Source organism: Chiroxiphia lanceolata, chromosome 24, assembly GCF_009829145.1.
Source record: "Chiroxiphia lanceolata isolate bChiLan1 chromosome 24, bChiLan1.pri, whole genome shotgun sequence".
NCBI classification, from domain to species: domain Eukaryota; kingdom Metazoa; phylum Chordata; class Aves; order Passeriformes; family Pipridae; genus Chiroxiphia; species Chiroxiphia lanceolata.
This window is the reverse complement of record NC_045660.1, coordinates 2,290,204-2,317,845: the sequence shown is the minus strand read 5'-3', so window position 1 is coordinate 2,317,845 and position 27,642 is coordinate 2,290,204. Positions and strand designations below refer to the sequence as shown.

Genomic DNA, 27,642 nt, shown 5'->3' with positions numbered 1-27,642 from the left:
CCATTTCTTCTCTTGCATTGAAATAAGAGGTTGTGACACGAGATGGAGGGTTTTCCTCCCCACTCTTGAGAGCTGCTGTTGTCAGGCAACCACCTCAACAACCCCACGAAAAAAAAGAAGAAATTCACTTTTAAAATTCACAGCAAACTTTTAATAGTCCCCCAAAACACTATCTCTGAACAGGCCAAGTCGTTCTGAAAAGCTTTTCACATAGTCTCAAGTATAAATATTTTGATACAAAAAATAAAACCACAACACCCCCCCCACCCCACCCCCCAAACCCAGCTCCTTGTGCTCACATCCAGAGGGTGTGACCATTCCATGGGGCTCCAGGGCCCCCATTCCTCCCAGGACTGAATTCCAGGCTACAGCTGCAGGAGACAGGCAGGTCTGAGGTGCTCCCAGTCCACGTTGCTGCTTTGTCTTGGCCAGTGCTGGGAATCCAGGGACAGGAGGAGGGGCTGAAAGGTCTGGAGATGAACTTGGTGGCTTTGAAGGTGCTTAGAGGTGTGGGAACCATCTGTCCCCTGTCCTCTGGGATGGCCCTGCTTGAGGAAGGGATGTGGGACCAGATGGGCCACTGGGGACCCTTCCAAGCTGACCCATCCTGGGCTTCTGTGACTCCGTGGGCGGAGGAGGAGCCGGTGAGGCTCTGGATGACACAGCAACGGAGTCACCTCTTCCATGGGCAGCTCCAGCAGCAGTTCCCTGTGTTTCAGGTGCTGGTGATGCTTTGAAGCTCCAGGTGAGGATGTGGAGAGACATCTGGGCTGTCTTCACACCGAGCACACCGGAGATGGTGTCACACAGAGCCAAGGCCACCAGATCATTGCACATTGTCAGGACTCACTCCATCCCTGGGCCACTGAGAGACCATCCACTGGCTGGGAAAGCTGAGCTTTGCTCTTTCTACCCTGTACAACAGCCCTGGGTAAACCCAGCCTATCCCATCCCACCTGCAGCTCACGCTCAGGGCTCACTGCTGTACTTCTCTTACTGCCAGACTCATCATGTTCCCAACAACAAGGTGATCAGCTTTGGCATTTTCCACTCAGCAGCTGAGGTGATTTGAAGTCACTTTGACTTTTAAATTAAATTATCTCATGCACAGAAACAGAAGCTGCAGAAGAATACAGCGAGGATTCACAGAGCTCATCATCCAGGACTTATTAACACACACATATATATATTAAGCTTTAAATCAAAAACAAATCTTTGCAGGTTTTTTTTTCCTTTTAATATATGCACTCTATATGATGCAACACACAGTGCTCTGCCCATTATACAATGCTCTACTGTTATATTTCTTCCCTTTTAAACAAATGCAGGTATTCTAGAACTCAAATACAAGCTGGCCAGAGCTCTGTGGCTGAGCTGCCCTCCCTGACAAGTGGAGGAGTTCTAGGAAGGAGGTAAAAAATCCTGTGCTGGGACTTTAGATGATCTTGTTCTCCAGGGCCTCGATCCTTTTTGCCAGAGCTTCCAGTGGGCAGGAGTTAAGGAGGAAAAATGACAGTGCACGTTGGGAGAGTGACTTTTGACGTGGACAGACTGAGTTTTAAACCAAATGAAGACAGATTTAGATCAGATATTAGGAAGAAATTCCTCCCTGGGAGGGTGGGGAGGCCCTGGCGCAGGTTGCCCAGAGAAGCTGTGGCTGCCCCTGGATCCCTGGAAGTGTCCAAGGCCAGGTTGGAGCAACCTGGGCTGGTGGAAGGTGTCCCTGCCCATGGCAGGGGGTGGAACTGGATGAGCTTTAAGGTCCCTTCCAACCCAAACCATTCCAGGATTCTGTGATTCCATGATCTTCCACTGTTTGTTTTAGTGGCTCATCATTCCCACTGCCAGTGTGTGACAGAATCTCCCTCTTGCTGCACCTTCCAAACACTGGGGTTTGTTGTTCTTTCCTACAGAGCACTTTGGGAGAGTCTGACCTCAACTCACCTCCAGGTTCCTACACTTCATAACCTGTTTAGATCTTAGCATTGGGCTGAAAGGTGCCCAAGGCCAGCTTGGACAGGGCTTGGAGCAACCTGGGCTGGTGGAAGGTGTCCCTGCCCAGGGCAGGGGGGTGGCACTGGGTGATTTTTAAGGTCCCTTCCAACCCAAACCACTCCATGATTCCACGATTCCTTTCTCCAGTCCTCCCTGACCGACAAGGAGTGGGATGGTGCTGCCTTGCTGAGAGCACAGGGAATGTCTCATCCACTCTGGCATTTCCACAGCTCTTCAAGCTGCTGACCTTCTGCTGAAGGTAGGAAACCTCTGTGCACACACCCCTGTCACACCTTTGTAGGGAAGAGTAAAACCTGTGAGAACCACTGGAGGTGTTTGGAGTGGCTGACAGGGAGTTCCTGAGCAGCCTGGAGAGAGGAGCCAAGTGCTTTTCTCGGAGCTACAAAGGGTGTCGTAGCAATTTTCTGCTCGTTTCACTAATTGCTTCTCACCATGGGCTGGGGAGCAGCGACACCCTGGGTGAGAAGTGCTGATTTCCTGTGACCTTTTGCAGAACACAAGTCACGGATTTCACTCGGTTTGACTTAAAGAGTAGAAACTAAAGCAGGGAGTGACACAGCAAAGCAGGAAATGTGTGAATAAATCAGAACATCGCTGTTAAAATCACACCCTCTCCTTATTCTCAGCGGTGAAAAACCTCCCCAGCCCCCTGTGAGGCTTTACAAATTCCTCCCTCCAGGAGAAGTTTGAAGCTTTCTCACAACTTTTTTTTGGTTTGTTTTCTTGTTTCTCTTTCCACCTTATTCATGATCACCCAGCGTGGAAAAAGGCATTTCCCAACGACTTGGTTGAGATGGGATCAAAGTCACCTGGCTGGAGATGTTTGCACCGAGCAGCTATGTGAGAATTTATCTCCTAGAACTGAGTTTTAGCCCGGTTTAGATCTGACTGTTGGATGTATCCATCTGAATTATCCAGATTACCCAGCCAAGTGGACAAGCCCTGCAGTTTGCAGCCTCACAAATGACCCAACCTTCACAGAATCAGAGAACCATTAAGGTTGGAAAAGCTCTTCAAGGTCATCAAGTCCAACCTTTGACCAATCCCCACCTTGTCAACCAGACCAGAGCATAAAATCCCACATCCAACAACCCAAAAGTCTCGTTTCCAGCTTCCTTCCCAACCTCCTTCCCCCAGGAGTAGAATTTCCCTGCTGGTCCCAGCAGGAAACACAACCCAAGCCAGCAAGGGCTGGACAAACCCAGCTCCCAAAGGATATATTTCTGCTGCAATGAATTGATGAGATCTTCAACTTTGGTCTGGAATTTCACGATGGATTTACATTCACAGGGATCTTCCTCTGTGGAGAAGATGAGTCAGGTGGCACCAAAAAAAAAAAAAAAAAGATTTAATCAGAATCACTGAGATCAGTGAAATAAAGCAATTCTTAGTTCCTTTGTCAGAAACAGGAAGGAAATCAAATTATCATCCCTTCTAATTATCTGACTGATCACTTCTGGCTCTCAGATGACCAGAGAATGTCAAGTTTTCTTGTCATACAGGCCAGGGCTCTGAGCAGGAAAATCTCTCCCAGATTTCCACTTTCCTAAAAACCCACTGAGCTCTTCTGCTGCTGCTAAAAGTTTGCCCCAAAAATTTGAATGGGAGCAAACATGGTACTCCAAACAATCTCCCAAATAACATCCAATAAAACCTGGAGGCCCTGGTTACCATCTGAGTCAAGACCTGGTTGAGCTTTGCTTCAGTTTTCCAGTCCTTGAGTGGATGGAGCAACGGGCATTAATCAGTTTGTTAACCTGAAATTATTTGTCAGTAATTTCCATCTGTTCTTCAAGAAAAATTAACTGGGATGGGACTAAAAAAAGGGTAAAAAAAGGAGCAAAAACTGGTTGGGAAAAGAAAGGAAATGGAAAGAGTAAACAAGAGTAAGACTTTTTAAAGGAAAGGACATCATTTACACAAACCCTCAAGTCCTGAGTGGATATTACCAGAAGATTTCTGGCCATCTGTTGATAAATACAAGCTGGCACTGGAAATCAAACAAATGTCCATATTTCCTTTCCTTTCTTTTTTCTTTTTTTAACACTCAAATATTAATATATTTACCCAAATTGATTTTTTTTTATTTTTTTTTTTGCAAACAAATAGTTTTTCTGAAATTTGCTTTTTTTTTTTTTTTAAATGCCAAAGCCAAAATGTTCTTGGATTGACTCCTACTTTTTAGAGGAGCCGTGGCAAAGGAAGTCTCTGTCTTGCAAACCTGATTCTCTGAAGGGCCCTGGAGCGTGCTGGAAGTGATCTATCCTTCAAATAACTTCTCTAATTAAATGTTTTAATTAATCATAAGCAGTGTGATTTTCCACTGGGGCCTCTCAGACGTCCCCAGGAGGAAAGGAAAATCGCATTTTTAGGAATCTGGAGGACAAGGCACTTGCCCATAATGACCTATAAGGGCGCAAGGATCCAAACCTGATTTTCCTGAGGCAAAGCCCTTAATTTCCTGAGTGATTTTTCTCTCTAATTTACATCCAGAGAGAAAAACAGACGAGTCACCTACTGCAACTCAGAGTTCTGCGGGTTTGGCACAAATAACTGTGTTAGAAATGGCAAGAAAAGGGGAATAAATTTGGCAAAGTGCATTATTTTATCCAGCTGCTGCTGTGGAGCATCTCCCGGCACCATGAGAGCTGTGGGGATCAGGGAGCAAGGAAGAGCAGGTCTGGACACTCTTGGGAAGCAGAGCTGAGCTTGGAAGAGCTCTTTTGGGATCTACCAAGCCCCTGCAGAGCTCTGGGCAGTTTGTCTCGCTGGGGACTGGAAGGAAACATTTCCCTGGTGGGATAAAGGAGCCCGAGCACCTGGGCTGGACAGGAGAGTTCCTGGTGAGCTTGGCAGGGCAGCTCTCTGACATCTGCAAGGTTTTCAGTGTCTAAAACCAAGCCTGGGTGTTTGGGGTTCACCATCATCTGCCTCAAGCCACCAGCTGCATCACAAAGGGCCAATATTTCATAGGAGGCATGTGATTCCTTAAAAAAAAACCCAAACAACACCTAAAATAGCTGTGTTAGTTCTTTTTTTTAATCATTTCTAGACTTAGGTTATTTACAGGTCAACTTTTCTTTAAATTTGGTCACGGCTGTCTCCCTCTCAGTCCTCTGTCAGCCTTTGCCAGCACTGGGCTGCCCAAACATGAGCAGCTTGGCATTGATGTTGGCCAAATTTAGGCACCTACGAGTCCTTTTGAAGGTACCAGGAGCTTATCTCCACTTGGAATGTGTCACCCCCGTGGTGCCTGTCTGCCTGGAGGAGCAGCCAGTGGTTAGAAAGCCTCAGTTTGGTGATGATCTACATATTAAACCAAATAAATCAAGCCTTGGCTTCTCTTTTAAGAGATCTCTTCTGCCACCTTTGGCTGCTCTCAGGAGCTGGCCCAGCCTGAATTCGTAATTTCTGAGGAGAAAGGCAGAGAAGGGGAGAAAGGTGGAGGAAAAGGGAAGGAGGGGGAGTTTGGGAGAGGGGGAGATTGCTGAGGTGTAGGTAACCACCCAAAACTGATGTCCCCTGATCCTTCCACCTGCCAACTCAACGCCCTGAGAACAGAGAGCTTTTTGTAACACCCACCTGGGTGGGAGTTTTTGTCCTTCTGCTCCCAGCCTTCCAATGCTGTGATTAAACCCCCACCACCACTCCCCAATGCCCCGACTCTCACCCACACAGATCTTCATCTGGAGCTTCTTCCCGATCTTGCTGATGGTTCTGAAGTCAGCAGTGTAGAAATAGTGCTCAGCCACGGGCTCGGAAGCGATTTCCCTCAGCTCATCCTCCACGGCGTTGCCGACTCCCACGGCGAACATCCGGAAGCCTGGGAGCAACGGGATCCCGTCAGTGGGAGCTGGGATGGGACCACCTCTCCTGTGCCCCCAGTTCCACACATCCGAGCTGTCAACTGGCAAATGAACCCCTTCACTTTTACTATTCCAGCTCCTTCCAGCCAGGGTTCAAAAGCATGTCAAAAACAGGCAAAGTCTTACTCGGATTTATCAGACTGAGCCTGGCTTGCTCACCTGATTGTTGGATTCCAAATTTTGGATATGAGAAAAAGAAAACTGCTAAGTTTAAACAAAAGCTTTAGGCTGACAGAGGCTGGGGAAAAAACCTTCATCCAGAGTCCAGATAAGGATCCATTGATGTCATGGGTTTGGAATGTCCTGCCCAAGCCCTGATCTCATCAAACCTGTGCAGAAGACCTTTTGTGTTTTATCTCTCCCTTTGTGTTCCCTCAGTCCATTCATTCTGTAAACCCAATACCTTTTTCCCCATGGAAAGCCCCCGAGATAAAGTGGGGTTTTCCTGTGATGTAAGACCCCAAGATCTGTTATCCTGGGTTTTTCCCTATTACCTCATCACTGTGAAACCCCCAGTTGTAATAAAATGAATATGCAAACCCCCTGTTGAATATGTAGACCCTAAACCCCTTAAATATCAAGTTGTAAGTCCAATAAAGTATTCCAGTTTCTGATTCCAAGGCTGGGATCGTGTATTTATTCACTCACTACACCTGATCCCAGCTCAGACCAACTTTATGGGTTTCCCAAAGCTCTGGAAATCAGTTGTCAAGATCTTCATCACCTTGAGCCTGGGCATGGAGGAGGATGTGGTGCCCAGAGGATGAGCTGTGGTGGTGGGGTAAGGGCAGGGGGAGTGGGGAGGAGGGGCTGCAGTTCCTTGTTGGTGCAGGATGTGGTCCCTGTAAGGTGCTGCTGGGGTGATGGGGAGCCTGGGAGCAACAGGAACCTGTCAGTGGGACATGGAGCTGGGATGGGACCACCCCCCTGCCAGGCTGGACATCCTCACCCCCCCTCTGCACCCCCAGTCCCACACTTTCCAGATGTTAACTGGCAAATTAACCCCTTTGCCTCTACTACTCCAGCTCCTTCCAGCCAGCTCAGCCAGGGTTCAAAAGGATGTTTGCAGGCAAAGTCTGCCTAGAATTTACCAGATGGCACCTGATCCCAGCTCAGACCAACTTCATGGGTTTCCCAAAGCTCTGGAAATCAGTTTTCAACATCCCCAGGGGCTTGAGCCTGGGCATGGAGGAGGATGTGGTGCCCAGGAGATGAGCTGTGGTGGTGGGGCAAGGGGAGGGTGGGTGGGGAGAAGGGGCTGCAGTTCCTTGTTGGTGCAGGATGTGGTCACTGTGAGGGGCTGCTGTGGGGATGGGGAGGACGTGGTGGCCACTGTGACCACAAGAACAAGGTTTTGGAGATAAAAGAAAGGGCAGATGGTTGTAACACCCCGACAGGGTCATGCATCCAAGTGATCAGGAAGAGATAACACAGCAAAAGGAGACTGGAAGTTTCCAAAACAAGCTGCAGCCACTATTGACCAGCCCACGAGGGACAAAGTCCTCTGTGCTAGGGCTGTCTCTCCTCCTAAAATTGCAATCAGTCTGTCAGAAGCAGCACGCCCTGGCAGTTCAGACCATGTCCAGCTCTTGTGCTTTTCTGCCTTAAACTTGTTTCTGCTGAACCAAAGCCCAGCTTGCCTATTTTGGATGATGATACCAATTAACCCCAGGTCCAAAATATTAGTCTCTGCTTAGACTCATGGAATTACAGAATACCTTGAGCTTGAAGGACCCACAAGGATCATCCAGTCCAACTCCTGGCACTGCACAGACACCCCAACAATCCCTGAGAGCAATTTCCAGACGCTCCTCGAGCTTTTCTTGGTAACCCTTTCCCCTCCTCCCCTTTTTGCCTTGTCTTTCCAGCTCTGGATGAATAAAATATTTGTTTGTTTTTTCCAAGTTAAACTCAAAGAACAAGTCTGGAGTCTCGTTATCAATTCCTTGTTATTCATCCCACAGAAATAACTCGTGGACAGAGACTGGAGATTTCCTTGCAGGGTCAAAAGGGGAGGAAGAAACAAGGCATAAAATTTTATCACCACAGGGGAATAAATTCTGTAAATGCAGTTTATAAAGACCTTCTGGTTTATAAGAGCTGAACATCCTCACAACATGTCAAGTTGCTCTGTAAACACTGGCTTTCCAGAGCTCGTCCCTGACCCTGGAGATGATGTGCTGGCCCTTAGTCCCATCTAGTGGCGGAGCCCGAAGTTAAAAGGAAGGAGAGGATTTAGCAATTCATGAGTGAGTTCACAAAGGCTGTGCCCATTTAACACAGGGATGGCAGAGACTGGAACCTGCTCAGCAGGTCAGCAAAGGGGCACATCTCCAGATATTAATATTTTACGGGGTTTAGGCAAATTAATGTATCAATATGTGGCCACTGGGCTTTTTTACTAAACAAGAGAAGCTGAAGAAAGTTTCTTATGAGCGTGCCAGGGAGTCCATAGTTATTCTTAATCTGTATTTCTGCTTTCGTTATTGTTTTATTTTCCTTTTTCAGGCCTCAAGGCTGAGACAGCCAAGCCACACCTGGTCCTACAGCTCCTGTTATTTTCCAAGGGGCTCTCTGATGGTCATCTTTGCCTCACCACGTGTGCCACTGAGAGCTGGATTTCATTGCCAACCCCAGACAAGTCACAGAATCACAGGATGGTTTGGGCTGGAAAGGACTTTAAAGTGCATCTCATTCCACCCCCTGCCATAGGCAGGGACACCTTCACTAGTCCAGGCTGCTCCAACCTGGCCTTGGACACTTCCAGGGGTGGGGCATCCTCAGTTTCCTTGAGATTTGTGTTTAGCATGACTGGTGTGCATCCCATCCCATCTCAAGTGTGGGAAACTCCACCCTGCCCAGCAGAAACACCTCCAGCAGACTGAAACCAAAGAGCCAGAGAGGACTAAAACCTGCTACTGGCAAACCAAGATGCACGTGAACCCCAGCCAGGGTGGCTCCAAGTTCTCTATGAGCATCCAAGCACAGGCAGGAAATGTCTCCACACACCTGCAGGAACCTGTTTGTGCCCTAAGGAAGAGGCATCTCCAGGGAAAGAATCCTGGGTTGATACACGAGGCAGCACCTGGTCCGAGGGAGAAACAAGCCACCAAGAATTGAGGAGGCCTACCTGAGTCTTTGGCTTTTTTGGCAGCATCTGTGATGTAATCCTGGGACCTGCCATCAGTGAAGACAATGCCCACCTTGGGCACGCCGGGCCTGGCCCCATTGATGCTGGCAAAGGAGCTGTCCACGAGGTACTTCAGAGCCTGGCCTGTCATGGTCCCCTTCTCCATGTAGGACATTTTCTTCACTGCTGCTTTGATGTCCTTCTTGTTCTTGAACTGCCCCAGAGGAAACTCCTGCCTGACAGAGCTGGAGTACTGAACCAGCCCCACTTGGGCCTGTTTGTCCGACACCTCCAGCGAGTCCACGATCTGGTTGATGAACTTCTTCACCAGCTCAAAGTTCTCAGGCCTCACACTCTTGGAGCCATCGATCAGGAAAACGAGATCCAGAGCAGATCCCAGCCCACCACTGCAAGCTGAGGAAATGTGAGGAGAGGGCAAAAGAAAACAGACAAAAAAGTCCCCAATTAATTACGTAGGAAAATTTAATTTTAGTGCCATTTAATGGCTAAGGAAATGGGTTTAATAATCAAAACTCAGCAACAGTTCACAGCAATGTTTTCGAAATTATTTTAAAATTATATATTATAAAAGTATACAAGTGCACAGTTTCCTTTTATAGTCTGATGTAAGTGCATGGTTTCCTTTTGTGCCTTCTCTGAACAGAAGCTGCTCTGGCTCAGTCCTATCCCCCCATCCCACTGAGCTCCCAGCTCTGCTCAGTGCAGGTGGAAACCATCACCCACCACTGCAGGTCTTGCCATCGTTGTTGAGGGTGAAGCCCTCCTTGCAGGCACATTTGTAGGCTCCTGGGGTGCTCACACAGATCTGCTCACAGTCGTGGTCTCCAGTGGCACACAGGTCAGACACCACTGAAAGAAAAAGTGGGGATTCAAATCAGAGCCCAGGCCAAGACTTTCCCACCCAGACCCAGCTCAGCCCATGCACAGCACGGGATATTTGTCCTGAATCAGAGCCCAGGCCAAGCCTTCTCCACTCAGCCCTGCCCGAGCCCATCCACAGCACAGGATTTGTCCCAGAACCAAATCCACTCTGCCACAAGACAAACATCCCAGGTCCTTGCTCTTGGACAGAGCAGCTACAGGAGGCAAGGAGACATTTTGACAAGTCTCCTGACTCCAAGGCACAGCCAGGACTAGGAATAGTCTCCACTCTGAGGGTAAAACCCCTCTGTGTGTTGAGCACATCCCAGCACACTTCTTCCATCCCAGCACACTTCCCCCTCCAAAGCTCCTGGGTGAGATTTGCTTTCCAGCCCACCATCTGGGCTGGCCAATCCCAATTTTTTCCAGCTCTGCGCCACAAATATGATCACCGAGTTCAGCCCCACGTGCAGTTGTCTTTCCTGGATGGGATTCATGCTCAGAATTCCCTCCAGAGCCCCCCTCACACGTGCAGCTCTCAGATCCACTCTCCACAAACGTTCCTGCTGAGCTTCACCTGGATGTGACTCCTGAGGGGCTGGATTGCAGCACTGGGTGAGTGACAACACTGTCCCTGCTCCAGCAGGGATGGAAAACACGCTCCAAAGTAAATCTGGCTGAAGCAAATTCATTTCCAAATACCAGGGAAATCTGTGCAGAATTCCAAGCCCTGAGTTCCATCCGACTGACGGGAGGTGACACAGAGTCTTTCAGAGTCGAGGGGCTTCTGTTTGTTATTTCAAGTAATTTTTGTTCTGCTCTGCACATACTTTGTACTTTTTTTAGCCTTCCTATGTCTGGTAGATCTTTCCAGCCTATAGGAAGCCCATGTCCTTGGGAATATTCCTGCCCACAGAGCTCTGTGACCCTGAGCTCTCAGGCTGAGTTCTCCGAAGCCTGCAGAGATCTTGCCACTGGATGGATCCCTTTTCCTCATGAGTTTGAGCACATGGAAAGCAGCTTGGACTTCTCCCTGCTCTCAAACTGAGCTGGGTGGTGTTCGGGTTCCTCTCCAGGGGTGGGTTTGGGGCAGCTGCTCCAGGGTCCAGCAGCCAACCTGACTGTCCATCAGTGCTCCGATGTTCCTGCAGTGCTTCCCTTGGAGGCACCTCTGAGGGCTTTTACCATGGGAGGAGCTTTGTCATCCCCACATTGGGAATTTGGAAAGCAAGGCACAGAAAGTATTCTTCTTTATTTTTTTTGAGTGAGACCAATGTCAGAACTTCAACACGTGTCGTGAGGCCTCCCCATGTCTGGCTGACTCCTGATTCCAGGGCAGCCAACACAAACTCCCACAAATATTCCTGGCCTGGATTCCACCTTCTCCAGTTTTTCTCTCTCCCTCCTTTAGTCTGAGATATTTCTTCCCCTCTTCCATGTGCTTCTGCTGTGGTGACACCTGATAAAACACCCCTCACTTTATATTATCACCTGATTATAATCCATGGCTCACTCTGTATTCCAAATTGTCCTCCTTTCTACGCGGGAGGCAATTTTCCTTGACAGAAAAGCTGCTCACCTCCATTATTTCCAACCTGAGAGCTGAAGCACGAGAATTTACACCTCCTGGAGAAATTGGTCTCGGGGAGTTTGACAGGTCCCAGCCCTGTGGATGTGTTTGGAATGTTGTGCCATAATCATCAGGGTGGAATCACACCTTGGGAGAAGTGTTGCCACACGTCTTTTCTTCCAGGGAACGGGAGTGTGAAGCCCCCCAGGTCTCCTTTATTGCCATAAAATGGATATTTATAGACCATTCCTGCAGCCTTGGGGGTACATTTGAAAGTAATAAAGTATTTTCACTCCATTCAGCTGCTCACGGAGGAGGGAATGTGTGTTTGTAGGATACTCAGGCTCTTTTGATGTGCTGTGAAGAAAGGAGTTACATCCTGCACCAGCCAGGAGAGATTCCTGCTTTATGAAACTTCCAAAACCAACAGGAAAAGGCAGCCCAGTGAAACTATCCCTCCTGAACTGGGAATTTGGGAGACAACATTGGAGAGGGGGGTGGGGTGGATTTCAAATCAAATTCTCAGAACTGCTCAGAAAGGCTTAAAAATACCAAAATAATTATTTTAGATGTGCAAAGATCATGTTTTCCTGGTTGTTTTTCAGTGCCTCAAGGAGCACCTGGGCCATGTTTGACCTCTGCTGTACCAGCCAAGTCTGGAGACTTCAAGTAAAACCTGGAATTCTCTGAACAAAATCCGTGATTCTGGAAAGGCAACTTAAAAGACATCTGTCTCTCACCCTGAGGACACATGTCCTGGGAACAAGGAAGCAGGTGGATGAGGGATGATCACACATACAACTTCCATGGGAAAAGACTGGAGAGAGACTTTGGAAAAGGGCCTGGAGTGACAGGACACAGGGAATGGCTTCCCCTTGCCAGAGGGCAGGGATAGATGGGATATTGGGAAGGAATTGTTCCCTGTGAGGGTGGGGAGGCCCTGGCACAGGTTGCCCAGAGAAGCTGTGGCTGCCCCTGGATCCCTGGAAATGTCCAAGGCCAGGTTGGAGCAACCTGGGTTAGTGGAAGGTGTCCCTGCCCATGGCAGGGGATGGTCCAGATGACCCTTAAAGGTCATTTAAAGCACAGCTCAACCTCCCTGCTTGCCAGGCTGACTCAACAGGTGAGGTGGGGGTGAAGCCAAAGGTATAGCTGGAAGCCTCATTTATCACCTCAGAAATGAGATGAGATTTTAGCCATGTCAAAATTGTTGTCTTGAGACACAGGGTTTCAAGGAAAACCCAAATTTTGGCCAGTAGAGTTGCTGTTTCTTTTAGTTCCATACCCCTGGAGCTCATCTGGTTCTCACAGAATGGGTTTAATGCAATGTCCAGGTCACCTGATGTATTTCTGAACATCTTATTCTTTATTCTGTTTTCCTCCTTTTCCATTCTTCTGTCTCTTCAGTCCAAGATCTGATCAGAGGCAATTCCCTTCCCTCCTCACCCAGGGCCAGAGTTACCTCTACTGCCACCCAAGGAATCTTTTTCAAGTTATCACAGAATCCCAGAATATTCTGAGTTGGAAGGAACCCACAGAGAAGCTGTGGCTGCCCCTGGATCCCTGGAAGTGTCCAAGGCCAGGTTGGAGCAACCTGGGCTAGTGGAAGGTATCCCTGCAGGGAATGGTCTAGATGACCCTTAAAGGTCATTTAAAGCACAGCTCGACCTCCCTGCTTGCCAGGCTGACTCAACAGGTGAGACCTGGGCTAGTGGAAGGTGTCTCAGCCCATGGCAGGGGTTGGAACTAGATGGTCTCCCAGGTTCCCTCCAACCCAAACCATTCCATGTCTCCATGAAAAGCCGGCACAGCCCCGTGCAGCTCCTGGCCGGGAAGCCCAGGGCTTGGTGACAAGGACTTACCACAGAAAGCTTCCTGAAACTTCTGGGTCAGCTTCTCAATGACACTGTAGCTCTCCACATAGTCCACATGGTCATCCAGGGGCTGGCTGGCGATCTGCCTCAGCGTGGGCATGTCCACCCTGCCCACCCCGATGGCGAAGATCTCGATGCCGGCGGCCCTGGCACGGGCGGCCACGTCCTGCACCCCGTCCTGGGGCCGCCCGTCCGTCACCACGATGGCCACCTGCACACACAGAGGGCACTCTGGGACACCAGGGCGGCGACTGGGGGGGCAGAGCCAGCCTGGGGGGCAGTGTGTGGGGAGGGGGAAGGGATGGGAGGAACCTCACAGAGGTGGCGCAGGGTTGGGTCCCTCGTGCCAGGCGCAGCTGCCAGGCACAAAGAGCCCGGGAAAACTATAACAGCCCCAGCTCCTGGAGCCCCTCACCCAGCAGGGACAGTGGGGACACTGCCCTATAACACCCCCCAGCTCACAGGGACAGTGAGGACACTGCCCTATAACACCCCAGCTCATATGGGGACAGTGAGGACACTGCCCTATAACACCCCCAGCCCACAGGGACAGTGAGGACACTGCCCTATAACACCCCATAGCTCACAGGGACAGTGAGGACACTGCCCTATAACACCCCATAGCTCACAGGGACAGTGAGGACACTGCCCTATAACACCCCATAGCTCACAGGGACAGTGAGGACACTGCCCTATAACACCCCATAGCTCACAGGGACAGTGAGGACACTGCCCTATAACACCCTCCAGCTCACAAGGACAGTGAGGACACTGCCCTATAACACCCACACCTCACAGGGACAGTGAGGACACTGCCCTATAACACCCCCAGCTCATATGGAGACAGTGAGGACACTGCCCTATAACACCCCCAGCTCATATGGGGACAGTGAGGACACTGTCCTTTAACACTCTCAGCTCCTGGAGGGACAGAGAGGACACTGCCCTATAACACTCCCAGCTCATATGGGGACAGTGAGGACACTGCCCTATAACACCCCCAGCTCATATGGGGACAGTGAGGACACTGCCCTATAACACCCACAGCTCACAGGGACAGTGAGTACACTGCCCTATAACACCCCATAGCTCACAGGGACAGTGAGGACACTGCCCTATAACACCCCCCCAGCTCACAGGAACAGTGAGGACACTGACCTATAACATCCCCAGCTCATATGAGGACACTGCCCTATAACACCCCATAACTCCTGGAGGGACAGCGAGGACACTGCCCTATAACACCCCCAGCTCACAGGGACAATGAGGACACTGCCCTATAACACCCCCAGCTCACAGGGACAGTGAGGACACTGCCCTATAACACCCCATAGCTCACAGGGACAGTGAGGACACTGCCCTATAACACCCTCCAGCTCACAAGGACAGTGAGGACACTGCCCTATAACATCCCCAGCTCATATGAGGACACTGCCCTATAACACCCACAGCTCCTGGAGGGACAGTGAGGACACTGCCCTATAACACCCCCAGCTCATATGGGGACAGTGAGGACACTGCCCTATAACACCCCAGCTCATATGGGGACAGTGAGGACACTGCCCTATAACACCCCCAGCTCATATGGGGACAGTGAGGACACTGCCCTATAACACCCCAGCTCATATGGAGACAGTGAGGACACTGCCCTATAACACCCCCAGCTCATATGGGGACAGTGAGGACACTGCCCTATAACACCCCCAGCCCACAGGGACAGTGAGGACACTGCCCTATAACACCCCATAGCTCACAGGGACAGTGAGGACACTGCCCTATAACACCCCCAGCTCATATGGAGACAGTGAGGACACTGCCCTATAACATCCCCCAGCTCCTGCAGCCCCTGACCCAGTTCAGACTGGCAGGGACAGTGAGGACACTGCCCCTCCCCCTGGCCTGGCCCCCCAGAGTGGCCAGTGGGCCCTGGGGGGTGGCCATGGGGCCCAGAGCAGATGAACCCAAAGGCCCAGGTTTGCCCCATCCCTGCCCTCTGGCCGTGGGGCAGCTGCTCTGCCACGAGGTTCCAGTGGCAGCTTCACAATCCTCCTCTCCCTCTGCCTCCTCCTCTCTTCTTGCTCCCTCTGCTTCTCTTTCTCTGCCCCTTTCTTGGTGCTCTGGGTGGCTTTGGGAGCTGGAGAGGTTGGATTTTGACTTAAGTGTTGTGGAGGGATCGAATTTTGACTTAAGTCTTCTGGATTAGTCTGTGCTGGGTCAGGATTGGGGTGGAACATTTTAGTCCAGCTTGTGTGGTGCCCTTTTGCCAAGTTCCCTTATTTTCTCCCCTAAATTAATAAAAATACCTCTTGGGATCAAGTCTGTGGTTTGTTCTCAAGGTATAAAGAACCCTATTTATATATTTTAAAGTCAAAATCCTGGCTGAGCCCGTGATCCTGCAGCTCCCAGGGCTGGATTGTTGCACACCATCACTTGTGGAAAAGCTGGGGCAGTAAAAAAAAAGCTCTCACGTTTCTAAAATTTAGGAGAAAGGAAATCCCGCCACCTCTTCCCGTTCTTCAGACACCACACAAGCCATTTTTCCACGTGGAGTTTGTTCCTCTCTGAGCTGAAAAGGTTAAATGGAGGGAATGGCCTGAAGGTGAGGCAGGGGAGGGTCAGGTTGGGAAGTTTCTGTCTCCTCAGCCACCAGGTCATGCAGGCTCTGAGCTCAGGCACAAGAGCCTTTATTGCCTGGACTGAAATTTTAGATATCCCAGGCTAAAATATTAAGGTAAAAGGAAGTAGAAATGAAAAAGGCAGAGTGGTTTTAGTTAATTAGTCAGAGTTGGAAATTATTTGTGACTCAAAAACATATATAAAGTAAGAGTGAAACCTGGGGAAAGTTCTGCAAGGTCATGAGCAGACAACAGGCATGAATTTTAACACCCCCCCCCCAAGCTTCCCAAGGGAACAGCTGGAGCTGTGCCAGGGCAGGCTCAGGTTGGATCTCAGGCAAAGGTTCTTCCCCCAGAGGCTGGTTGGGCACTGCCCAGGCTCCCCAGGGCAGTGGGCACAGCCCCAAGGCTGCCAGAGCTGCAGGAGGGTTTGGCTGCTCCTCTGGGGCACAGGGGGTGACTCTTGGGGCTGGGCCTGTGAAGGGCTGAGGGTTGGACTGGATGATCCTTGGGGGTCCCTTCCAGCTCAGCACATTCTGGGATTCTTCCAGGGATGTAACTAGTTTAATTAAGGGACAATGGGTGCATCTCACCCCTAAGGAAACCAAGGTAAAGGTGATGTTCTTCATACACAAACTCATGTTCAAGCCAAATTCTGTCTTCATGAACACCCAGCTGACACTCAGGACAGCTCTAACTCAACATGGGACTTCAGGGAATCTCAGGAAGTGTCATGGAAACATCATGAGATGAAGACTTGTCCACATTTTAATAGATGGAGAAGCTGGAGCAGAGAGAGGGGAAGAGCCTCAGGTCACACTGCGTGTCAGTGCCTGCCAGGATTTCTGATTCCCTCTCCCAGGATTTCTGATTCCCTGCCTGCCAGGATTTCTGATGTCCTCTAAATCCCCAGTAAATCCTACCCCTGTTAACACCAGTATTAAATGGCAGCTGGTTTTAGCAGGAACTGGATTTCACCTTGGATTAGGTGATGCCCTGAACCAGTGGAAAGCCTCCAAGATTCCTGCTCCTGTTTTGTCCTTTTTTCCTTTTTATTTTTCTTCTGAGAGTGGCATTGTCACAAGACCTTAATTCTTGTTTTTTGCCAGTTCATCTGCTCCTACCACTTCTCCTTACAACTGTTGTATATTGTGAGCCCACTGCCAACTTCAGATGGGATGTGATGCAGAATGGAGAAACAAAATCGGCAGCAGCAGGTGATCTGTGAAGCAAAAAAACCCTCCACATCACAAGCAAATACCCTCAGTAATACAGAAAGCAAAGAAACATCAAAAAGGCAGGGAAAAAGATCTGTCTGGCAGCAAGAGGGAGTTTGGCTGAGCCATCAGCTGGTCAGTGAGGCAGGATTTGCTGCCCTCCTCTATGCCATGTGTGCTCTCCATCTTTCTGAAGATGAAGAAAGACCCCACAGCTGCTCAGTTAGGGGGGAAAAAAGTCACCTTGGGGAAGGTCAGGAGTGTGATTCCCTGCCCCACACGTCCAGGGGGTGCAGGGAATGCAGGGGAAGAGGCTCCTTCCCCTCTGCCCACCCTCCAGCCGATTATCCTGAGGTGAGAGGACCTCCAAGGATCATCCAGTCCAACTCCTGGCCCTGCCCAGGACACCCCAAAAATCCCCCCCTGTCCCTGAGAGCGTTGTGGAGAAGGAACTGCCATGGGATGGAGAAGGAACAGCTCCTGCTCCAGTGGCTCTGTGGTGTCCTGGGATTTGAACCATTTTTTCTGGGAGCTGTGAAGCTCCTCTGCAGGGTTCCACTGGGGCTGGAGGAAGGTCATCAGATTGTCAGATCCCAGAATCCCAGAATATGCTGAGCTGGGAGGGACCCCCAAGGATCATGGAGTCCAACCCTCAGCCCTGCACAGTTAGATATCCTAATATCTAACCCCAAGAGTCACCCCCTGTGCCCCAGAGGAGCAGCCAAACCCTCCTGGAGCTCTGGCAGCCTTGGGGCTGTGCCCACTGCCCTGGGGAGCCTGGGCAGTGCCCAACCAGCCTCTGGGGGAAGAACCTTTGCCTGAGATCCAACCTGAGCCTGCCCTGGCACAGCTCCAGCCACTGTCCCCTATCCCAGAGCAATCCCGCAGCGCCAAAGCAATCCCTGCCCCGCTCAGAGCTTTCCTTCTGTCCAAAATATGACCAAACCATGAAAAACGTCGAGGTTTCCAACCTGTAAGTGCAGCTGTTTCTCTGCACTTCCGAAGGGCTGCACGGTTAAAAACTCCCAGCAGCAATTCCACAACTGGCTGCTTCCCGGGAGGGGGAATAAATAAAATCGAGTTTATCTCTTCTAATTGCGGCCGAAATAAGGAGAGGGAGATGCAAGTGTGTGTCGTAGAGGGGAATGAAGGTGGTAAGGGAGGACTGGGGTTGTCCCTGGAGCGGGAAGCAGAACCAGCCATGCAGTGGATCCTCCTGCCAGGAGAGAGAGCCCTCGGCTCAGCTCTCAGCCCTCTGCCTCCTGCAAACCCTCCAGCGCTGCCAATTAGAGCTTTTCAAACCCAAGCTGTCAGCAAACAAGATGTACCAGCGAGTCTCTCCTGCGAGAACAGCGCCCCGAGAACACGCTCCTGTCAGGAGCGGCGCGTCCGCCCCGAGTGCTTGGCACGGGAGGGAGGTGGGGGGTGTCCCCCCGCTGTTTTCTGTCTAAATTAAGTGGGTTTCCAGGTTTAATGAGCTCCTTTCCATCTCCTTGTGGCAATCTGCACCCAAAGCTGAGCCCCAGAGACAGCCCGGGAGGTGCCTGGGAGCAGCATCCGCGCCTGGATCGCGGGGGGAAGATCTTCGGGATGTGGCTGTGTGAAAAATCTACTCAAAATTCACGTTGCTTTCTGACCTGCTCTTGGGGAAAAACAAAACTTCTGGGGGCAAAGAGTCTGGATTTGGCATCAGGAATTAATCAGGGGAGAAAATGAACCAAGCACCAAGACCAACCAGCCTGTTTGGGACTACAACCAGGACCAGGTGATACAGAAAGAGTGTAAGAAATAAAACCGGTATAAAATGATTTTTGACATCATATTTGGTTATCTAAATAATCAGGAAATCCTGATTCCCCCCCCCCCCAAGTGTTACGTATTTTTTCCCACGTTCACCCTGCCAGCCTGAGTCAAGGTGAAAAAATGTCCTTTTTTTTTTCTTTTATTATTATTTTTAAACCTACCTCCAAATTATTTGCAGTCTCGAGATCTCTGTAATTCTCTGTGTCATGACCTTGCCTCATTTAAAAAGCTGAATCCTGGTATGTGCCTTGTTTGGGAAGGAGCAGCCACTGGATCCTGGAGAGGCTCTGCTGAGCTGGACTAAGTGATGTGAGGGGAATTAAGAAAGGCTGAACCTTTCTGTTGGCTCAGCTGAGCAGGATCTGCAGTTTTGCCCTAAGGAAGCTCAGAAATCTTGCTTTTCAAGGTCAAATCTTGTGCTCATTTTAACCAGCCAGTGAATTCCTGACTTTCTGGATCCCTCTCGTGTTTGTTCTGTCACGCAGAAATCCCCCGTGTTCTCATGACACAATTTATTCCTGATTAACTGAGGCACCAGAGGATTCCTGGGCATCCCCAGATATTCCCACCTCGGGGCTGCTTGTGGAGACAATCCAGCAGCTAATGAGGTGCTGATGCCTCCTTATCCTCTCTACAACACGATGTTCTAACAGCGCTGAAAGGAGAATTGGGCAGAAACTCAAATAAACCCTTGATTTGCTCAGCAATTTGACAATTTATTTGTTGTTCTGCCTAAAATAAAAAAGCGCCGAGTAATTGGGCCCCCTGTGGGTTTTGAGAAAGGTATGAACAGACTTTTCCCTGAGCTCCTACAGAAACAAATAGTGCTTTTCCCTGCCCTGGGGTGGTGACATTTGCTGCACAAAGCACAACACAATAGGTGATGTTTTGCCCATTGTCCTACGCGGCTGAAAATCAGGATTTTCACAAGGTCTTGCTGGATTTCTGCAGTGGGAAGGAGCAAGGACCGTGTCTGGGGTTTCTGGAAGCTTCCCTAAATCTCTGCATCCTCCTGGGCAGGTGGTGGGGTCACCACCTGTGTCACAGAAGGCAAAAACTTGCTGGACTTTAAGGCATAATGGAAAAAAAAAACAACCAAAACACCAAAAATAACCAGAGAAGTGCAAATGGTTGTGGAGTTTTCCACCTTGGAAATATCCAAGAGCCATCAGGGTGTGGTCTCAGCAACCAGCTCTGGGTGGCCCCACTTGGGCAATGTGACCTCCAGAGATCCTTTCCAACCCCAACCTCTCCGTGATTCCCTTTGCTCGGCTCCAAAGTAGAAAGAAAGAGGGGGAAATGTGGTGATTTTCTTTTTTTCCCCTTAGTTTAATGCCTAAGAGAAATCATTCAAAAGACCGCTGCTGTTTTTCTGGGGTGTTTTTAGGTGTCCAGGAAAGAAGATTTCAAGGAGATAAAGCAGCTTCAGAGTTCTTTGTGCTGCTGCTGCCCACACAAACATTGGGATGACAGGGAAGAGCAAGGATGGGAAGAGGGTGTTGGCTGGGTTGTCTGGCAGCACAGATGCAGAGCAGACAAGAGCAGGAAAACAGTGCCCAAAGAAAGGGGTTGTTTAATGGTGTGGAAGAGATTCCCTAGAGATGGAAATCCAGCATTTTCATGGACAGCTCAGTGAAAATGTCTCTTCAATCCACAGGGATGGGCAGTGCTGTGTGTGAGGTGTCAGCATGAGTCAGGAATAAAAATAGAGGTTAATTCTGGAAGTGTTATAATGGATATAAATATCTATATAATTGTATAAATCAGGGCTGTGGGCCAGGCCTGACCCATGTGCCAGGCCTGACCTAAATATGGTCACAGTCTCCTAAAAGACATTGGGGAATTAGGTAAAGACAGCAGAAGTAAAGAAATAGGGTGGGATTTCTGAGGGGCATGAATGGGTTGCACACCAGTCCTGGAGGAAAGTGGGTCTAAAAGGATCCCATTATTTATTCCATTTGAGAGGTAAACAATAAGAAAACTGGCAAATTCCATGGGATCTGCCTTCATGCAACAGCACTGGGAGTCAAACTCCTCCTTCAGGATCCTTCGTTTGGGACCCGGGCACCATTCCAGGGGGAATGATGAGCCCCAGGTTTCCTATTCCTTGATTTCCCCCAGGTTTCCTATTCCTTGATTTCCCCCAGCTGTGAGGTGAGGAGATGACTCCCAGCTCAGAGACCTGGGGCCTTCGGGGGTGTTGCTGGAGCTGTGTCAGGGTTGTGCTCCGTGTGGGATCACTGGTGCCGTGGGAAGCACTGGAATTCTTTTCCAGCCATGAGTTCCTCATTGGAACAGATCCATGGAGCAGTTTTAACTCCCTTTGCTGGGCGTCTGCTCCCAGGCCAAATGTGGAGAAGAGAAGCCACCTTGGTGTCCACGAGTGTGTTTTCCCACTATTAAATCCTTTGCATGGATGAGGGTGGAAGGGATGGACCTGGGGAAGAGCTGCCTGGAGCTGTCAGGTCCTAATTAGTGGCAAATTAGCAACTGCCTGAAATTTCTGTCCACTTTTGGAAAGAAAGCACTGTGCCCTGACTGGAACCCCTCAACGCCTTTATCCATCCAGAAAGGTGCTCAACAGCTTTGAGTGGATGTCTGGTGACAGGAGACATGGAAATGAAAGCTATAATCATATTCCTGGTAAGAGCTGAGCTTCTCCAAGGGCAGGACCATCATCCAACTCTTTCTTAATTCCTACTTCATTTACTGTCACACAGTGAGCAGCTACTGCTGACGTTGTTGGAAGGAGGACAAGCACCTTGGAACCCCTCTCCTGCTTGGAGCTTCTGGCCCATCTGGATGTTGGAACAGCAATTAATGGAATGAGATGAGAAATAATCTTTTTACAAGGTTATGTTGGAAGCAGTGAGAGGTAAATGTCTCTTTTGCCTCTCAGTGCTCAAGGACAGAAATGTTTCTGTGGTCTGGCATTCAAATAATTCAGTTTGGATTTATTAAATTATTTTTCTTTCTCTTAAGTCTCCAAGTTGAGCTTTGTTTTCAAGAAGAATTGAGAGGTTTGCACCTCCCAGAAGCTTGGAGCTTCTGGTCCTTCTAGACGTTGGAACAACAATAGAATGAGATGAGAAATAATCTTTTTACAAGGTTATGTTGGAAGCAGTGAGAGGTAAATTTGCCTCTCAGTGCTCAAGAACAGAAATGTTTCTGTGCATTGACACATTGGGATTTTTATTTTTTTTTTTTAAATTTTCTTTCTCTAAGTCTCAAAGCTGAGCTTTGTTTTCAAGAATCTTGTGGCTCGGGACACCCCTCAGCTCGTCCGTTGTCAACGTGCAGAATCTTTCCTTGGAGCTCCTACAGTTCCCAGAGCCCCGATGAGCTTGTGTTACATCATGGGAAGATACACCAAAAATACACTTTCAGATTTCTCACTGGTAGTACCAGACCTGTAAACCTGTCTGATCTTTTTTTTTTCCAGCTTCCATTCATTTCTTCCACCTCAGCTCCATCGCTCTCCTCAAAAGGAAGCTCCCAAGAAACCACCCGGTTTCTCACGGGAAAAAAAAATATTTTAATTCGCTTTAAGGAAAAGAAATTTTTAATTGACTTACCTTATTAAAATTGGGAGACCTCACCCTGCCCCCTTCTGAGTCACTGAAGGCCCTGCTGATGGCAAACTGGATGGCCAGGCCCGTCATGGTGCCCGTGGAGAGCGGCTCGATCCTCCTCACGGCCTGCAGGAGCCCGGCCTTGGTGTGGTAGGTCTTGAGGGAGAACTCGTTCTTGACGGCGCTGGCGTAGTTGATGAGCCCCACCCTGGTGGAGTTGGGCCCCACGTCCAGCCCCTCGATCACGCGCGACACGAAGACTTTGATCTTCTCGAACTCGTGCGGGCGGACGCTGCGGGAGCTGTCGATGATGAACACCAGGTCGGTGGGTTTGGTCCTGCACAGGGTGCCTGGAAGGGGGAAGGAGGGGAGGAGGAAAAATAAAAATAGAACAAAAGCGGTCTTGGGGGAGCAGTGGCTGAGCAGAGAGGAGCAGGAAGCTTCAGTCCTCGCTGGGGTTGTGGCATTTGGGACACCACGATCCATGTGGGTATTAATTGGTTAGATGGGATCTCCATCAGGCACGACCAGAAACAGATGCTGCCTGTCTCAGAGAGCACTTGAACCTAATGATTCTAGATGTTCTTTATCCTTTCTGAGGAAAGCAAGTCCTGGTGGGTGACCAGTTGTCCCTGAGTCAGCAGTGCCCTGGCAGCCAGGAGGGCCAACCCTGTCCTGGGGGATCAGGGAGGGGATTGTTGGCTCTGCTCTGCCCTGGGGCGGCCTCATCTGCAACATTGGGGCAGTTTTGGGCACCACAATATAAGAAGGATCTGAAGCCATTGGAGAGTGTCCAAAGGAAGGCAATGAAGAGGGTGAAGGACCTTAAGGGGAAGCTGCCTGAGGACACTAAGGGCACTTGGTGTGTTCAGCCTTGGTCTCTACCTCTTGTCACCCCAGGCTGTCACTAATGCCAGTAATGAAACCTTATCCACTTATGGCAGCAAAGAGGGGAGAGATAAAGCTGTGAACTGAACCCCAGAATTTTCTGAGCTGGAAGGGACTCCCAAGGCTCATGGAGTCCAACCCTCAGCCCTGCACAGGCCCAGCCCCAAGAGTCACCCCCTGTGCCCCAGAGGAGCAGCCAAACCCTCCTGGAGCTCTGGCAGCCTTGGGGCTGTGCCCACTGCCCTGGGGAGCCTGGGCAGTGCCCAACCAGCCTCTGGGGGAAGAACCTTTGCCTGAGATCCAACCTGAGCCTGCCCTGACACAGCTCCAGCCCTTCCCTGGCTGCTGTCCCTGGTCCCCCCAGAGCAGAGTTCAGTCCCTGCCCCTCCTCTGCCCCTGCCCAGGAATTGGAACTGCACTGAGGTCTCCCCTCAGTGTCCGCTGCTCCAGCTGAACACACCAAGTGCCCTCAGTGTCCTCCCACACCTTCAAATCCAGGCCCTTCCCCATCTCTCTGCCCTCCTTTGGACACTCTCCAATGGCTCAATCCCTTCCCTCCATTGTGTCCCCCCAAACTGCCCCAATGTTGAGGTGAGGCCGCTCCAGGGCAGAGCAGAGCAGGACAATCCCCTCTCTGATGCCCCAGGACAGGGTTGGCCCTCCTGGCTGCCAGGGCACTGCTGACTCAGGGACAACTGGCACCACCAGGACCCCTTTCCCGGCCCTGCTTTCCAGCCCCTCATTCCCAGTCTCTATGAACAGCCAGGGTTGCCCCATCCCAGGTGAAACCCGAGCCTGCACTTATGCACCAAACAAAGGCTGGGAAGGGGTTATGGAATTTCAGCCACCACCACCCACACGGATATTAATTAATTAATGAGGTGGGATCTCCCTCAGGCAGGACCAGAACCAGGCACCACACTCAGCAGCTCAGGCTCAGCCGAGCATCCAAACACCGGATTAACCGACCACCCCCACAGGAAAAACTCCTGTTTTTCACTTAATGGCACTGCCAATAAACTCCTGTAGGACAGCCCAGGTTTGTGTCTGTGAGCTGGGGTGGGAGAACACGACACAGAGAGTGAACCCACATAACTGACAGTTAATCTCTCCAACCAAACATCGGCTGTGGAAAGGAGCTGGTATGAACAGGAAGCATTAGCAGTGCAACAAGCTGGGTGACTATTATTATTATTTCTTTAATTTCCCATTTTCATGCTAGACATGGACAAGCTCGAGGAGTGTTTGGACAATGCTTTCAGGGATTGTTGGGGTGCCCTGTGCAGGGCCACAGGTTGGATTGGGTGATCCCTGTAGGTCCTTTCCAGCTCGGGATATTTTATGATTCTATGATTCTAAATAGAGGCAAATATTTTGAGCTGCAAACTGCACTTTGGTTCAGTAGAAACAGGTTTAAGGCAGAGGTGGTGGATCAGTCTCTTGGCAGGAAAACACGATATCTGGCCGTGTTCTTAACTCCAAATATGTGTTGCCTTTGACAGGTTGTGTTTGGTAACACAGCCCGGGTTTGTGCCTGTGAGCTGGGGTGGGAGAACACGACACAGAGCTGTAAACCCACATAACTGACACTTAATCTCTCCAACCCCACAAACACCCTCTGTGGAAAGGAGCTGGAAGCATTAGCAGTGCAACGAGCTGAGTGATTGTTATTATTATTTCTTTAAGCTCCCATTTTCCTGCTATTTTCCATCTTCATTTTCAACTGCGGCAAAACATAAAAAAGGGGCTGATATTTTTTTTTATGGTTTTCCAAATGAATTGTCCCATTTTTTCCCCACCAGATCTACAGCATGCTGCTCTTTTAATTTTGTGCCATCATTTAGCCTGTCTCTATCAGGGCATCAAACACTCTGTTAATATTTGATTTCTGCAGCCAGGGACTACAGAAGTTACAGCAGAAAGGAAATTTCTGTGGACAGATTTTTAAATGGGAGCTTTTGGGCCAACAAATCTGTTCCAAATGATGACATAAATATTATAGCAAGTCCTCAGCGTGAAATCTAATGGAGCTTTCGGTCTTTTGGGCAGATAAAAATAAATACCCTGTGATATATCCATAAAGAATATAATCAGGTTTGTTTCCTGAGAGACACTAATGCTGAATCTGCCTCTGGCTCCCAGAAAGGTCTTGCTAAAGATGCTAAAGAAGGGAAGCAGGCAGTGGTCACTTTGTCAGATGCTCTAATTTCCTCTAAAATGCAATATAACCTTTTCCCATAGGCATGACTTTCGTTTTTCCCACTGTAATTCGTTGCACAGGAAGGAAAAATTCACTTGGTTGTGCCCATTTTACAGGTGAGAAATGAAGGTACAGAGAGAGGCTCAAAGTTTTGCCATCAGTCCCTGCAGAAATAAAGCCCAGATTCCCCTTTGCCCATGTAGCTGACGAATCACCTCTGGATTTACTGACAAACCAAGGAGGAAAAGTTATTTTTTTTCCCTTAGGAATAGTTGGATCCAATAGAAATTTTGAAATATATCTATTTCTTTTTGCATGAAAGCTCTGTGATTTTGTCCTAAATAACATTTCCAACTTCTTTTTTTTTGAGAGCAAATTATATTTCAGAGAAATGAAGGGAAAAGAAGGGATATCAGGTGGGAGCTTTGGGATTTCAGCCTGTCTGCTCACAGGCCTTAATCCTTTCCAGGAGGTGACAGACAGGACACTTACTCTGATTGACATCTTGACTCAGCATAGTTTATTTAAAAGTTGAATTAAACCAGAAATAAAATGTCCTTTTTTAAAAAAAAAATACCCACACTAGGAATTATGCAGGAATAGCTGAACTTTATGCCCTGATTTAGCAGCAAATATCTTTTTTGGCATCTTTGCCATGTTCATTCCAAGAGCAGGAAAGCTGCTGAGTAACCCAGACCTACAAGGAGTTTATTTTAGAAGTGGCAGAAGGGCTGAGCTGAATGCCTGCTCTGTATAATTTCCTGACTTCAGTAGCACAGCAAAGATAACCCTCCCTTCCCAAATTGCTGAGGAGAAATGGGTCAGTGTAGCAGAAATCTCCCTCCGTGAGCAGCAGATAACACTGAAGTCCCTGTCACAACCCTCAGCCTGCCCACAAATGTGTGTTCTGCATCATCACGAGACCATTCCAACATTTTTTAATACCCAAAAGTAAGTTTGGCCTTGGCTGCCTGTCTGGCAGTGAGTTCTCCAGGCTTCCTGGAGCCCCTGGAAGATGCTCCCCAGGAGCAGACCCTGCAGCCCTTGCCTTGGTGTCCAGCACTTTCTAACACCAACTGGGAGTTAAAAGCATGTGAGCTCCAGAGCAGGCAGCTCCCCTCCCTCCTGGCTGCCCTACACCCCGCTTGGAAAGTCAAACAGAGCAGGATTTTGCTCAGGATGAAGGAAAACATAGGAAAGTCCTGCTCTCATCAACCTCATCGACCTCAGCCAGACCTTGCTGCCCGGGGAGGTGACCCTGGCTGAGCGGGGGGACCTGGCCAACTCCTCCTCCAGCTCCTGGCCAGACCCTCCTCGTGGAGCCGTGGAGAGGAGCAGTTTTGGAAGGCACAGGAGAAGTTTTGGGAGGCAGAGGACAGCCCTTCTCCCACCTGGGCCTTCTCCAGCCGGGACCAGGAGTGCCGTGGCTGCCGCCCTGGGGACTCGGGGTGAGCCGGTGCCACCTCGCTGTCCCTCAGTGCAGACTGAAGTCATGGAACAGCCAGAAGCAAACCCAGCTCCAGCTCCTGCTGCCTTGGGAGCGCAGCTGGGAAAGCTCCTTCGCTTCCCTGGCTGATGTTGGGTGTTCCCTCTCCCTTCTCCTCCTTCCCAGTGCTGGGACGAGTGGCAGAGGCTGAGGACCCAACGCGCTCCCCACTCACCTCTGGGCTGCAGAGGAGCCCCGCACACGGTGTAGCTCTGGAGGAGGAGCAGTAAAGAGAGCAGCAAGGCAGAGAAAATCCTGTCCATGGCTGTGGAGGAGCTGGAGGCGGGATGGGGAGTGGAGAGCAGGAGCCTTGGCCCAGAGGTATTAACCTGCCCTTCGTCGGGGAGGCATCGAGCCAGCCCCTGACACGTGTGAAGCGCCGGGGGGGCTCCGAGGGGAGAGGGACGAGGGAGAAAACCCTGCCCCAAGATGGGGAGGGGGGGATGTCTAGCCCTGCCTGCCCCCATCCCTCCACAATGGCGTCATTGCTGCTGGAAGGGGATGGGAAGCTATAAAAGAGCCG

At 49.9% G+C, this 27,642-nt stretch overlaps 1 protein-coding gene across 1 annotated transcript; it reads right to left on the bottom strand.

Moving 5' to 3' along the window:
- Positions 1–293: 293 nt before the first annotated feature.
- Positions 294–27,382, bottom strand: MATN1 (matrilin 1). The gene is made up of 8 exons (XM_032710027.1): positions 27,295–27,382; positions 22,549–22,895; positions 13,327–13,549; positions 9,757–9,882; positions 9,013–9,426; positions 5,687–5,839; positions 3,236–3,316; positions 294–1,485 (listed from the first exon to the last, which is right to left on the bottom strand). The coding sequence occupies exons 1-8, from the start codon at positions 27,380–27,382 to the stop codon at positions 1,436–1,438; spliced, it is 1,482 nt and encodes a 493-aa protein (XP_032565918.1). The 3' UTR covers positions 294–1,435.
- Positions 27,383–27,642: the final 260 nt, after the last annotated feature.